A 14790-nucleotide genomic window follows, 5' to 3' on the forward strand; every position below is an offset into this window, starting at 1 on the left:
CGTGAATTTTGTTTCAATGTCTTCCAGAGTGATCGCTTAGAAAGGCACATAGCCATAACCTACCCAGACACCCACTTCTACGACAGAAGTGTTGGTAGATGATTGAGGGCTCATGCAAAACAGATGTGTGGGCAGCTGGGTTTTCCAGCTTTGCTTTGGTGGACTTAGTGCTGCTGTGAGCCATTATGAAACAGCGGAGGTTTCGTCTTGACTGAATAAAGCCAGGATCTACACAACCTTGTGTCTTCTGGTTTGTTCCCTCTACTCTTTCCATCTTTCATTTTCTGTGTCTTGCTTGGATCTACACCCATCACACAGATAAGGGAGCATTCTTGTGCCAGTCATGCTGACTCGTTTTCTACCGTCCTAACCATAGCATCATGAACTTCACCGCGAGGAAGCAGCATTCATTTCATCCCTTCAGTTTTCCAAGTAGATCATAATCACATTTGGTGTTATGTACACTTCAGATCACTCTCTCTCTCCTGAGTCCCGTGGCTTCTTAGCACCACAGAGTGGGGACTGTGAAATGTGGCGGAAACAGAAAGGACAGCAAATGGCACATTGCAGAGAGGACTATCACTTTACACATACCCTTGAAGAACAGATGGTCCAATGCAAGACTCCCAAATAGTGACATCTGTGCAGTGGGTAACTGCATGCCGGGCGGGCGGATACAGCATTCAGTGCTGTGTGCTCTATCAAAGCCATGTCTTTCTTGACATTGGCATTACTATTACTGTGGACGTAGCTATGAAAGTAAGAGCAATTCAGAGTAAATGTATTTTCTCCCTAGTCTAGTTTAAAAAAAAATCCAGGTAATAGGTGTGGTATTTTTAGAAAAGAACTTTTATTTCATTTCCTAATTTCAAATATGGATTAAAAATACATGACTATCATTGTTTGTGACAGTAACTTAAACTGGCCTTCAGAAACACTGTATTTCAATTACACTCTATTGGTTCACCATCATATTGATATGAGGATAGAACTGACTGGTAAAAAGAGTAAACTTCGTTACAGGTAGTGAGGGCTTTGAACAGTAGTGTTTCCTCGAAGACACCACACAAATTACAGTGTGTTTAAACAAATCTAACTCCTGACCAGACAAGATTTCATGTACTCTCTCGTCCTTTACTGCAGAGGGGGAGCCACTGACCTTCCTTGTGGGACAGGACTATGAAAGTGTCATGTGTATATGGAATAGCAACTGAGGTTCACACAGAAGAACTCTACCACACTGAAGTCACAAATCAAGCCTTTCCATACATGAAAAGCATTATGGTAGTATATGAACGCATGGAATACCTTCTTTGGTCATATTCTAGTACCCACCTAATTAGTTTCTTAAACAATTGGAACTGCTACTTGAAGGACAGACTGAAAAACAGTGGAAATTACACTGAAAGTATATTATTCAAGGATTTTTGGCAATACAGAACAAAGTAGGTTTTGCTGATTAATTTACCCGTTCCTTCTTCCCATCCCTTCCCCCCTCCCCTTCCTTTTCCTCATTTAACCCAGGGTGGTCTTGGTTCTCTATGTGAGACAAAAGACACCTTTACCCCTTGAGCCCCTGATTTTACCTCCTCAGTGCTGGGGTTATAGCCATGGACCACTGTGCTGGAGCTTAAATCTAGGGCTTTGTGAAATTCTAGGCTAGATAAGTATTCTAGGAAATGAGCCACACCTCCATCCTTCTTTTATTATTTTTATTTTTTATTTCTTTTAAATAAATGGCAGCCCAGGTTGGCCTAGAATAAAGTTACACTATGTATAGGCTGTCCTTAAAGTCATGGCGATTCTCCTCCTTCAGTCTCCCGAGTGCCAGGATTCCAGGTGTGAGTTCCTACAGCAGGCTACATTTCTTGTTCGACTGTGTTTCTGCAATGTTAAGCCCAGGCCTTTGGTGTGCTAGGAAGTGTTTAACCACCAAGCTCCAGCCTCAGTTTGTCTGGCTTTGCAATTCAATATGCACAATGTTCTGCATTATGGAAGTCGGTTTAGTGGAGAATTTTGTTTTCCTTTGAATCCAATGTCAGTTACTAACTTCAGTGACTTCCAGTTCCAAACTTCTGGAGTTTGCTCTAGGACACTGGACTGCACTCAAAGCAGCTCTCCTTTGTTGCATGAAGTCAGGGTGTTAAGCTTTGTCGTGCAAGAAGCATGCTGCAGCAGCAAGGAACATCTCTTCTGATTTGCTTTTGTTTTTCTGTGGTTCAAGGTGCTGCATGTGTGTGGGCTGGGTAATACACGATGGTGCACTACCCAAACTTGAGTCCAGAGGGCAGATCTTTCAAGATGTCACCTGCCTGGCTGGGGCTTCATCACAACCAGAGGTGGCCACTCTCTACTCCAGACCTGTGCTCAAAGTAGCGCCTGGGCCCCCCATGCATCCACCCCGCTTGGTGCTTAGAACTGAGTTTGAGCTCTGGTTTCAGCAACGCAGAGAACATCTGTCATTCGGTGGACTGAAACCGCTGTCTCCAACAAGGTGTGATCCCTCACCATAGGGACAGAGCCTCAAGCTGCCCTACATCTCAGTCTCAAGATACTTACTATGTTATTTATTATTGTATATATCTATAATATTCCTGGGTGCATGATTTGAGACAGGGTCTTCCATTGTAGATTAGGCCAGGCTAGCTGGCCAGCATGCCTCAGAAATTTGCCTTTCTCCACAGTACTGTGTTACCATTTTGTACCTGTACTATATACTTTTCTCCATGGTGCTGGGGGCTGAACTTGAGCTTTCTTTTTTGTGCGAATTACTTACTGAGCTCATTCTTTGTTATCCTTTAGACTTGTCAGTGTATTTGCAACATTATTTTGCTATCTTGTATCTGTTTAATAATTCATTAAATCAAATTCCTCAACTTCTATTACATTACTGTGTGGTTCCTGTTCTGATTGGATCCAGACTAATGTAACCTAGAGAGGCAAACACACATTGCCTCTGGCTTTAGTTTGTACTATTATAATCTATGTTGGTTTTGTTAAAAGGCATCAAAGTTTGTGAGATCAGGAATCAGCAGGCTATGACAGATGTGCATGGGTTAGAATCCTTTCTCAAGAACAAAGTGCCTCTCTCAACCTGCCTGCTGGTTAAATTCATTAAAAAAAAAAAATCAAAACACTTATTAATGGTACCCAAACAAAACAAAACCCTTTCTGTAATAGCATGGCGATTTAACAGAGCGGAATGAGTGACAAGCGTCAAGTGTGGAAACACAATTCAACGCAGCAAAGTTCACAGTTACAAAGCTCCATATTTTCGGGTCTCTGCCTCATCCAGGATGGACACCGATAGCACTCCCAAGCAAACAAGGACAAAGCGTCCTGAGGCACGATCGATGCCAAAACCAATGAGCTATGATGTCACTGGAGTGCCATCCACTTTCCCACCGACCCAGAGACACCTTAGGTTATCAGTGATACGCTAGTGTCAAAGGCACACGGGGCCCTGTAAGGTACCAGAGCTGATTTCGATGCCAGAAACAGAGACTTTTGAGTCAGTTACAAGGGTGCCAGATGTGTGGGGACAAGCAAAGACAAAAGGGTGGGGGAGGGCGAAGAGAAGAAAAAACCAAGTTGTATTTGAATCAGGGGAAAATATGAGTTTAGAACATGAACTTGAAAAACTAACTTGGAATCTAATTAGAACACTTTGGACACAGAGACAGAAACTGTCTTTTGAAACAGGAAAGCCTAAGAGACGGTGTCAGTCATATGTGGGCCTGGCACAGAAGTTGTTTTAACTGACAAAGTGAAGAATTAGCCCCTCTGTGAATTGTAAATCACTTTATTTTTCTCCCTGAGGTCAGTGATCAGTGGTTTTCTGACATGGAAATGTTTTATTCTTCTACACTAAACATCGGCTCCCAGCTTTATTGTGTGTAATTACCTGTAGTCACAGACAGGAAAAAAAAATTGCTTTCTTGGCAAGCTGTAATTTAGGACGTCTCCCCCCAGTATTCAGCCACTAGTGCCAACCATTAGACACACCTCATTCTCCTCCTACTACACACTCAAGGGTAGGAGCCACACCTTTCTTATTAAGCACTGTGCAATCCTGCCACCTATACAGACAACCTGCATGTAAATTATGGAACCAAGAATTCAGGAATTCAATGACATACCACAGACCAAGCACTAAGTTCTCTTCATAAAATGACAGATACTTGCCACATTAAAAATAACACAATATGCATGAGTTTGGCATTGCATAGCATGGCATCCCAGGATTCAGGAGACTGAGGGCAGAGAAGGAGGAGTTCAAGTTTCAAGTCAGCCTGGGCTACACCGTGAGATCTGGTCAGGAAACACAACACAATGTATAACTATAACCCTTCCATATTCACAGGCCACTCTGGAGCTCGGCACTTACTGAGTTAAGCCCTCTCAATAATACAGCACATGCCCCCGCAGCCTGCTATTCTGTTAGGTAACCATGTGTCCGGTTCCTTTCCTCTGTTAAATTTTAAGTACTGCACAGGAACCATTTTCCCTGTGAGGCTCCCACACTTGGGATGAAACCTTCTCTGCGGAATTTTGGCACCCTATTAATTAGTGGTTATGAGTGGGAGCTGCTCTCTCTCAGCAACTCCTATTCTGCCATCAGTCAAGTGTGATTCTGTAATAAATTTCCACAGGGCAAACTATTTCTGGTAATTCTCCCTAATTAACACCAGGCCTGCTAATAATACATCAGTGCCTATGTGTTTCTGATATAACCAAGATCTTGTCTGAGAGTACTCAGAAAGGGAAACTGCCAACCTAAATTAAGCTTTTGCTGGCCAAAGGGTTTTTATATGTAGTTGAGTTAGAAAACCTTTGATAATCTTATATTGGGGACATGTGAGTCGAAAACCCTGACTGGCAGAGAGCTTGCTCTGGTTTCAGCACTCAAGGGGGGGGGGGGTTTATTGTGAACACACAGTTGAGACGTAAACCTATAAATCTTGTACTGGATTACTGTTTCTTAACGAAGGAATGACAGATCTCTTTTTCTGTTGGTGCATTTTAATGTGCAATGACGTGATTGACAGAAACCAAACAGCAGCTATTAAAATGTCAGATGCAGACTCGATGCCCTTAAAAGTTTGGCTTCTGGAGTTTAATATACTGTGGGCAAAATAGACTAGAGTTTCTCTACCATTCCCAAAGTACAGCCCGAAACACAGACAGCCCTCTTAATTTATAGTTAGAAAAAAAAAAATCTCCCTCTAGCTGATAAACAAAGGAGTAAGAGTCGAGTGAGCCTACCTAGTAATGGCCAGTCAGTTAATGAGACTGAACTGTACATATCCTGGCTCTCATGCCAAGTGTAAAGAGCAAGGAATCTGTTCTCTGCTTAGGATATGTGACATAACAAGGCACAATAGTAGGTCATTCTGATGAATAATTTCAGCAATGAACATATTTAAAGACAGCCTATCTACTAACTTATAAACATGTCTTACATACATTATATACGCAAAGCACAAAGTAAATAACAGAGTAAATGTAGTATTTTCAAATGTCCTGTTTCTGGGGCACTGGGGTTGGCCAATACCATGACAGAGGCTCTTCAGGGATTAACACTTCTCTGGTCCTGTGAGGATGGAACGTGACTTCTCCCCATGTTCACTTAAGTGAAACTACATACCACCCAGAGAGAAAAAGCAGGCGTGTGTTGACATCATAGAATTTGTTTATTGAGTATGTGTTCATTAGGTATCACTATACAGATTGTATTTCTCGTGTGAATTTTTTTAATTAGAAAACATATCCAAAAGCAAAAGAGCAGCTACACACAAACTTAAAAATGCAAAGAAACAAAAGACAATAATCGACAGGCATGGCAAATTACACAATAAGTGTCTACATCCAATAACTTAGACATGTGGAGGAGAGGGACAGGCTGAAATATGTATCTTCTGTTTTCCTGCTCCAAAGGAGAAGACTGAACTGCAAATGCCAAAAAAAATGCTAATGAAACTATTCACACTGTAGCAATTACTTTTCTGTGGAAGCCCTTCTAGCCCAGGGCTCCTGGAAAGGAGCATATTTTGTTGTAGATGGTTTTAAACACAGTTTTTTATCAATATTCAAAAGAGAAAGGATTACTTTTGTTTTAATACTGTTGCCAAATAATTAGGCTTTAGCTTTACATGGTGAAGGTAACCCTATCAATGGGAAACACAAAGTCACTAAGCAAAGATTGCTACCTCAACAGGCAACAGTCATCCAGAACATTTAAGAGAAACAGTATCTATTTGGGCCCACCAAAGTCTCAAAACTGAGAACTCTAATAAGGCACATTAAGAATCATGTACCATTGTTTACATATGGGGCCTAACAAGTACAGCCTTCAAAATATACATCTAGCATGACAAGAACTCAATGTTCTATAGTAATAATGAAAGAAAAATAATGCTACGGACACAGAAGACTGATAATAAAAACTCAGGGAGCTTGCCAGAAGGGTAAAGTGCTGTGCCAGGTATTGAAAGCTCCATGCTTCCATGCTGGTAACGAGGCAAGTTGAGCCTCACTGTGGACAGACTCTTCTGGTTACGGTGAGAATTCGTCTCCCAGGAGCCACTGTGTTAGGAACAGATACAAAACTTGCCGGACAATATGATAGGCAAAGAAAAAAGACACAATGCCAAGTTAGCAAGCCACACTAGCCTTTTAGGAATTAAATGTGGAGAAATATAGCATTATAAAAATGCAGCATTACATTCCACAAACAACAGAGAAATAAGGGGTTAATAAAAATGAGAACCTTAAAGGAAGATAACTTCATTAGAAATCCAAGTCAAAGAAAATTTTTTGAATATGCAAATGCCAATAAGCTGTCAAATATTATCATGGCATATCACCTAAAAGACAAACCAAAACTTGCACATCAAAAAAAAAAAAAAAAAAAAAAATCACCAACTTATTTTGTAATATAACGCCAAAGCTGGACGTTCAGATCAGAAGGAATGCACCTAAGCCATCGAGCCTGCTATTGGTCACTGAAGCAGCAATGAGATCTAATGCACAAAGTTCCAGCCCTGACTTCTGAAGACACTTCCTGCCTCCCTACAGGCACAGGTAAGGAGGTAGTCTGGGCTGCTACTGGAGAAGCTTCCGGTTCGTGATGTGTGTCACCCTTCCTGCTCATTTATCCCTCAGTTCGAGATTATCTGCATATAACATAAATTTACTAGAGCATAAATTAGCAGCTTTCAGGACATATAACTTTGAAAGTTCTTAGGGAGGTTAAACAAATACTGTTGCCTAAGAATTCCTGTGTGACAAACACACATACACAAATGGACGCACAGGTGCTCTGAAAAGATGGGGCACTCAACCTGTCTGATATTGGAAGGACCGTACTCCCAACAGATTTAGCTATCACTCAGAAGGACCACTGAGCTTTCATTCATTGTGGAAACACACAGAAAAGTATTAAACGCCATGATTTGTTTTCTCCCTGGGCAGTGGGCCACACTGCATGGCTTTCTCACACTCACTTTCCTGACGACAAGTGGTACCTAGCAATGCTCTGCCCAACCATGGAGAACAAATGGCAGGACAATGTGAGTAATGGATGCCAGAGAAGAAAGGTTGCCTAACTCCAGGATCACACAATTGGAGGGGATTTACTTCTTACTGATAGATAAGAATCCCATACAAAAACCAGCAAACAAACAAAACCCCAGAACAACTCCAAATAAGCAAAGAATACAGTAACAACAAAAACTTGGATCTTTTCATAACCCTCAATCCAAAAAAAAAAAAAAAAAAAGAAAAAAGAAAAAAAAAATCACTGGGCGAGGAGTTTTGGAATCTTCAGTCAGTGACACAACTGTAAAAACTAAGCAGTTCATTATCTGAAAGGGGGAAGTGGTTCTTTTGACTTTCCAGGTACAATTGCTTTCTTTTCCCAATTTCTAGCGCCTTCATCTTCTACCTACTCTCTGAGGGGTGGGGATGAGGTGGGGGGGGTTGGGGGGGGCCCTAACGCTATTGAATTATCTTCAGCTCGGCATAAGATGAGAAGCAGGGCAGCCTGGCCCAGGTGGTGAGCCACACACTACACAAACAAACTGCCCCATCTGAAGGAAGGTCAGCATTTTTGACCTTTAAGCAACATGGCAGCCTCTGGAAGAACCAGAGATCACAGTATCTCTTAGGGCATGCCACACTTGGGTCAAAAATTGCCTTGGACCGTCTTACTGAAAAGACCAATGATAAGACCAAAGAGAAAGATACCACCTACTCATAAAATTTATTTAAACTCCCATTTACTATTTTAAAGATAAAATGGGCTTATTAAACAGTTATTCTTATTAGTAAAATGTAAGGCACTTCTTATTGCCTTCTGTGGAGTCTCACAGCTACCTGACAAGGAAAGAATCACTTCAGCATAAGAGGCTAGAGTTTTTAATTCTAAAATGTAGTCCTTTGCTAATTTATTCTAAGATGAATTTAGTAGTCAGGAAATTGACTCTTATAAAGGCTACTTCATGGGCAGAAAACACAGGCTAGTCATAATAAATCCCAAACCGTCTGTGACTTTCTGAAGCCAAACATTCTCTCACAGACTTGGTTAATGTTAGAGTTTATCCATTCAGGGCTACTATTATTTTAGAACTCCATATAAATATTACAACTAAAAATTAAATGGTAATTTTAGTTTCCCCCCTTTTCTTCAAATTTCTCCCGTTTCCTGGAACTGTTGACTTTTCAGAAATTCACAGAGTGAGCATGCTTTTTGCAAAGCGGCTTGTCTTTCTTGGAGAAAAAGGTCTGCCCTTCCAAACTTTCGCAACACACCTGCAAAAGAGAGGCATTGCTTACAAGAGTGTCATCATTTAACTCAGATCCCCCAAAGGGGAATGACTGTCCCAAATGAATAAATAACACAAGCTCTTTAGTCTGTTGAGTGAGACCCCGGACACTTCACGATTCCTATGACATTTCATGTCTTCTTGGAAAAGCAAACAATGACTTTTTTTTTTTCCCCTGAAACATAGACTGATTTATTTAAATCACCGATGACGGCTTTTCTCTATCGAAAGGGCAGCACTTAGTCCTAACGAAAACTTGAATACATCAAATACAAATTCTAATCAATCTTTTAAAGGTTTCCTTTTTACAAAGAATTAAAGCATCAAAAAGAAACAGCTCAACTGCTTTGCCACGAATGACCAAGCCCAGTATCAGTCTGTCCTATTGTTCACCGGCCATTGATTATTATTTTTAATTTACATTTTATTGAGTGGATTAGTCTAAGTATGGTATGTGCATGTGAGGGCAGGTGTCTTGGGAGACCAAATGCACTGAGGGCCCTGGGAGCCAAATTCGGGTCCTCTGCAAGAGCAGCAAGTGTTCTTAATCACTGAGCCATCTCTCCAGCCCCAATAGGCTGGTTCTAATTTACTTCCTGGATAAAACCATTCATTCATGAAAGAACTGATTTAACTTGATTCTACAGTGAACATCTTGGCCAGCATTTGCCTGCTGAGTGGTTTTATGGTGAGGCCACCCACACTTTTGCCTTCATGTTGTTTCCGCTGCCTTGCCAATGACAATGTTCATGGGAAGATTTTCCTGAGAAAGTAGATAGGTAAAAGCTGCTTTTTATAAACTTCATGAAGTCTAAAAGATGAACTAAAAACAAGAAGTGCTCAAAGGTAATGTTTGCAGAAATCGCTTGATTTCACTGTGATATATATATTAGATATACAATGGGTATCAAAATCAAACAGCAGTAACAGAGATCAAGTAATGGAATGGAACATCTTTACTAAATACTGGCTTTCTAAATTATAAGCTTTATCTTAGGTTAATGTTAACCTTTGGCTTATCTTGAACATCAAAAGTAAAAATCAGAAGGTCAGGTACAATCATGCACACCTTTAGTACCAGAGCTCAGGAAGCACAGGCAGGTGGATCTCTATGAGTTCAAGGTCAGCCCCATTATCTACAATGCAAGTTCCAGATCAGCCAGAGCTCCACATTGAGACCAAGTCTCCACAAGGAGCTGTTGGGATAGCTCAGCCAATAAAGTACTTGAGTTTGATCCCCAGAAGCCATGTACAAATGCTGGGTGTCATGGGACATCCATACTTATAACCCCAAGGCTGAGGAGGTGAAGACAAGAGGGCTCCTGGAGCTCTCTGGCAGCTGATCTGGGCCAACTGGTGGGTTCCAGTCCCATGAGAAACTCTGTCTCAAAGAAGAGGACCAGTGTTCTGAAGGTGACACTTGAGGTTGTCCTTCAGTCCCCACAAACACATAAACACATACATATACATAGAAACACACACATAGACACCAGAAATAAGTAAAATCAAAACCAAGAGCATTAAAGTAGCAAGTGTAATAGGTAAACTTCTTTTGTATGTTTTCATAGTTACAAAAAGAAAAGAAAATCCACGAGCTATTTCTTAGGAAGAAAACAGCCAATTTTCTGTCTCTCTAGTTTTTTATAATTCATTTTTTAAGAAATATCCAATGTGTCAAAAATAAACTGGTTAATAAAGGAATTTAAGAAAAGAACTCATGTTTTAAAAAGGCAAAAAGCTCCTTAGAGAAAAGAATGCATTAAAAGTTATATTTTCTCTGGGGTAAGACCTTATTAGATGTCAAATAATGTCAAACCTAACTTTTAAGAACACTGAAAAACAGTGTTCGTTGGCTTTAAGGGAGGGAAAGACAGAAGTGCTGTTACGTCAATCAAACACTACAGTTTACTTACTGAGCACACAAAACAAGTATCATGCCAGGTGTAGCCCAGAGCTTCAAGGAACATGTCACCAGCTTCTATGGGGAATTCGCATCCACGGCATATTGTTCCAAAAAGCGCGTAATAATCTGCATCAGGTCAGGAGAGAGACATAATTTAAACACGGTGAGGCTTGGAATGTCAGGTCAGACACAGAGGTTAAGACTGAGGTGAAGTGGGGAAAACGGCATCCACTGGGGTGGGGAAGCTTGGCTGGGATCCCTCACTGGGCTGGATGGGAGACAAGACAATCTCCACAGAAGAACCACAGAGATCACTGTTGCGTGCAGTGTTCAGTACACTTGGGTGTGTCGAGGACCAGTAAGAGGACTCTGAATGATTTGCAGCAATGAGCCTAGTGAATAGAGACTGAGAACAAACTTGGCAAATCACATTGCTTAGCTTTCAAATACAGGTTTTAGGACACTTTCACAAATAAGGACCGTGACTGAGTCCCTAGCTGGATCATGCCAATAACATCGGCCTCAACTTCTTCTGTTACATTTTCCTTCTAATTTTAGGACCTCATACTGGAAGTCTTTAGTCAGACAACATGAGTATCTTGACAGCTCTAAAACACTAACAAATTCCCTTCTGACAAGAGTGGCCTTGTCCTTTCTCTATTATTAAAAAGGAACGCTGTCACAGTTTTCTTTTTCATTCAACTTCCTTACTGCTGTGTTGACCTATGAGCCAACTTCTGGCCTTTAATAATGCCAGTCCAGCCATAGTTGGAGGGGAGGGATTCTATAATATGCAGTTTCATGCAAATATTCTTTAGCACCTCGTGCTGAATACACCCCCACAGACGCTAGCAGGCAGTGCTCCAGGCACACAGAGGTGGAGAGGCAAAAAGGACAGGTGTGGATGCTCATATCATGAGGTTTTGATTAAGACTGTGATAAGTACAATGAAGCAAAAATAGCTCTAGGATATAGAATAATTATAGACTTATAGTATATTATACATATTATATTATTATATTATATTATAGAATAACTATACTATAAGAGGGTTAGGAAAACCTTCTCTGGTATAAAACAGTCATGATGAGACTTGAAGAACAAGGAGGAATCACACTGAGAACATTCTAGTCAGATGAAATTTTTAAATATGAAGGCCCTGGAGCCAGAAATAAAATCTTAGCCATGTTCAGAAGTAACAAAGGGATAAGGTATGGGTTAAATCTACTGCCAGCATGTAAAGAGGCAGGAGATAAATCTGGCAAGGCGGGTTCTGAAAGGAGGATGGCTCTTATTCTATTAGACAGCAGTTACAGAATACAAGCTCAATCTGACTGCCATGGTTGACATTGCACCAATTTCTCTGCAGCTGCTATTGGGAAATCCAGGCAAAGAGTAAGAGCAAGTTGGGCATAGTGGCAACACTGGAGATGGACAGGAATGCTTATCCAATATGCACTGGAGGTAGAATTGCTAGGAATCACCTGCTAAGATTCTGTTTCAGAAGAACAGAGAAAGAGAAATCCTAGGTGTTTGGACAGTGCAGCCATCTACTGAGATGGGAACATTGCTAAGAATTGACTGAAGGGTAAGGAAAAAGAATAACAATTAGATCATGATTCCCCTCCGCTAGCAATGGATTACGTTTATATTATGATTTCTTAAAACACATTATCAGGTTAGATAGACAGATGTTTATGTTTTTGCATAGTTAGTCAGAATGTCTTACAAAACTGCTAAAACTCACAAACCAGCCAAACATGAACCAAGTCTTCTCCAGAAAAAACAAGCCGAAGAACATGAGATACTCTGAAGACATTAGGAAGTTTACAGCCAACTTACATGGTTAAGAACACATAGGGCATTTTATTGGAGGTTCTGGGGCTTCCTGGTGAGCAATCTGGAACAGAGCCAAACCCTTCCTAACAAAGGGGTTAAAGGGAAGGTGGAAATCAAGAGTAAGGAATGAGCAAGGTAAGTGATGCTGAACCAGCTTCAGGCAAATGCTGATGGTCTCTTAACTTTTCCACTGTGCAAAACCCCTTCTTCTAGGGACCGCGCTTTGAATTTCAATCTAAAATAAGAGGAAAACTCAACAGTGGGAACTCAGTCAATAGAGGCAGAATGAAGTAAAGTGTGTTTCCTATTCTGAAATGGCCATTGTGGAAGCAGCATCTGAAAGGAGTAAACGGTGAGAACACAAATGTGGCAAAGGAAAAGGAAGCGCTCAGGTAACAAACAAAGGGAGTAGACAGGCTCTTGGAACTTAAAATATTACAAACATCTGTAAGTAGTACAGTTTTTCCTCCCGCCGCCTGGCCTTGTCCTGCCGCCGCGCCAGCCCCAAATAATGCACAGAGACTCTGTATTAGATACAATTCTGTTGGCCCGTTGCTTGCTTCTTATCGGCTAGCTCTGTCTTAAGTATTAACTCATTTCTATGTATTTCCATGTGGTCTTCTTACCAGGGAAGGGGGCCAGCGTCTTGTCTCCCTAGTCTCTCCCTCCTGGCTCCTCCTTACTCCTTCCTATATCCTTATTGTCTCCTAGTCCTGCCTATCTTGCTTTCCTATTGGCCAACAGTGCTTTATTCATTAACCAGTATGAGAAACATATACAAAATGACATCTCCCATCAAACATCTTTACCAGGGAGAAATCTAAGCCAGGATTGCTTTTCTATTCAATAATGGTAGCAAAGGATTTCAAATTTATTTCCAAGGCTGTGGCTTTAAAAAGCAAAGTAGTAACATTCGAATGTTGAACATTTCTCATGTTTATAACCACTTGGTATTCTTTACCACAATAGGAGGTTTGATGCTACATTTTCAGTAGAGTTTATATCTATAAATGACTGGAGATCTGAACATGTTTTCCTACTAAGTAATGCTAAGTTTCATGTCTTAATGTTCATAATGAAGATGGAGATGTTCATCCTGACAAATTCATGAAGAGTTATTATTATTTTTGTTTTGCTACATATTCATAATAATATGTGATACCTCTAAAATAATAAGGAAATCTTGTTGACCTAAACTTTTCTTTTAATTTTACAGAAACATGAGTGTTTTAGCTTCATTCTTAAATAAGGCACTAATGGCTTTTTATCTCACCAGTCTCGCAGTATGGCTCTCCATCTTCCAAGTGGAAAACATTGTTGCGGATGGGTTTTCCACAGGCCACACATACAAAACAGGACACGTGCCAGGTTTGTTTCAAAGCATTGATGACTTCCTGTTATAGAAAGGTGGATGGATTCAAAGATGAAAATAAACACACCAATACTTACTCTCATTGTTGAACCATACTAATTCAGTGTAGGCGCAGGTATTTTGTGTTTGTCTTGAAGTTTTCATCAAAGAAACAAGAGATGCTTACCTGAAAGCTATAGTAATATGTGTACTTTTCATAAATATAAATCCATAAACAAAGAATAATCACTATTACTAAATCTATACACACAGCACATAAGGGAAGTATTACAGAAAGGCTTGCTACAGCACATTCTGCTTTCTTTCAAAGGGCGTCAGGATGCATTAACCTAAAAAACTTTCATGGCATTATCTTGAAAATGTCATGAAGGAGGGGAAAGCATTTAAAAACTAAAACAAACCTAAACTCCAGTGCATTATGGAAGCAATAATGTAATCAGTATAATCCAATCAGCCCATTGAGTGTTTAGCTTTTTGGAATCAGCTGTGACTGTACTATGCACTGACTCCACAGTGTAGAGTGTGAACAGTAAAAGCAAGGATTCCAGTCCACTATGGCTCCCTGTTAAATGCCCCAAGATGCAAAACTTGGAAGAGATTTCATCAGTAAGAGCTTGAAGTTGTTAGTTTTTCAAGAAATTGTTTTAAGGATTCAATTAAGAAGAGGGAAAGCAATTAAAAATTAAGTTCTGAAGAATATTTAATAACACGGGAATTCTTTCTTTCACTTGCTAGAGTCTTAAAGTTTTTGCCATTCTTGACTTTCATTAATTATTCTCTAATCCACAGAATGTTTATTCTGTTACCTTGACGTATAGTTTACTAACTGATAATCTGTCATCACTTATGGA

The 14790-nt window shown here is 40.3% G+C and overlaps 1 protein-coding gene across 5 annotated transcripts in view; it reads right to left on the minus strand.

Annotated features, from left to right (window-relative positions):
* Positions 1-5676: 5676 nt before the first annotated feature.
* The window catches only part of Pdlim5 (PDZ and LIM domain 5), a 157978-nt gene continuing 148864 nt past the window's right edge, over positions 5677-14790 (minus strand). For all 5 annotated transcript variants that reach the window (XM_051194613.1, XM_051194606.1, XM_051194605.1 and 2 more), the window contains 3 exons: positions 13841-13961; positions 10739-10854; positions 5677-8811 (listed from right to left, as the gene is read on the minus strand). In XM_051194613.1, the coding sequence (XP_051050570.1) occupies positions 8722-8811; positions 10739-10854; positions 13841-13961 (327 nt within the window). In that variant the 3' untranslated portion in view covers positions 5677-8721. The remainder of the gene's footprint in view (positions 8812-10738; positions 10855-13840; positions 13962-14790) is intronic.

This window comes from Phodopus roborovskii, unplaced genomic scaffold (genome assembly GCF_943737965.1).
Source record: "Phodopus roborovskii unplaced genomic scaffold, PHOROB, whole genome shotgun sequence".
NCBI classification, from domain to species: Eukaryota; Metazoa; Chordata; class Mammalia; order Rodentia; family Cricetidae; genus Phodopus; species Phodopus roborovskii.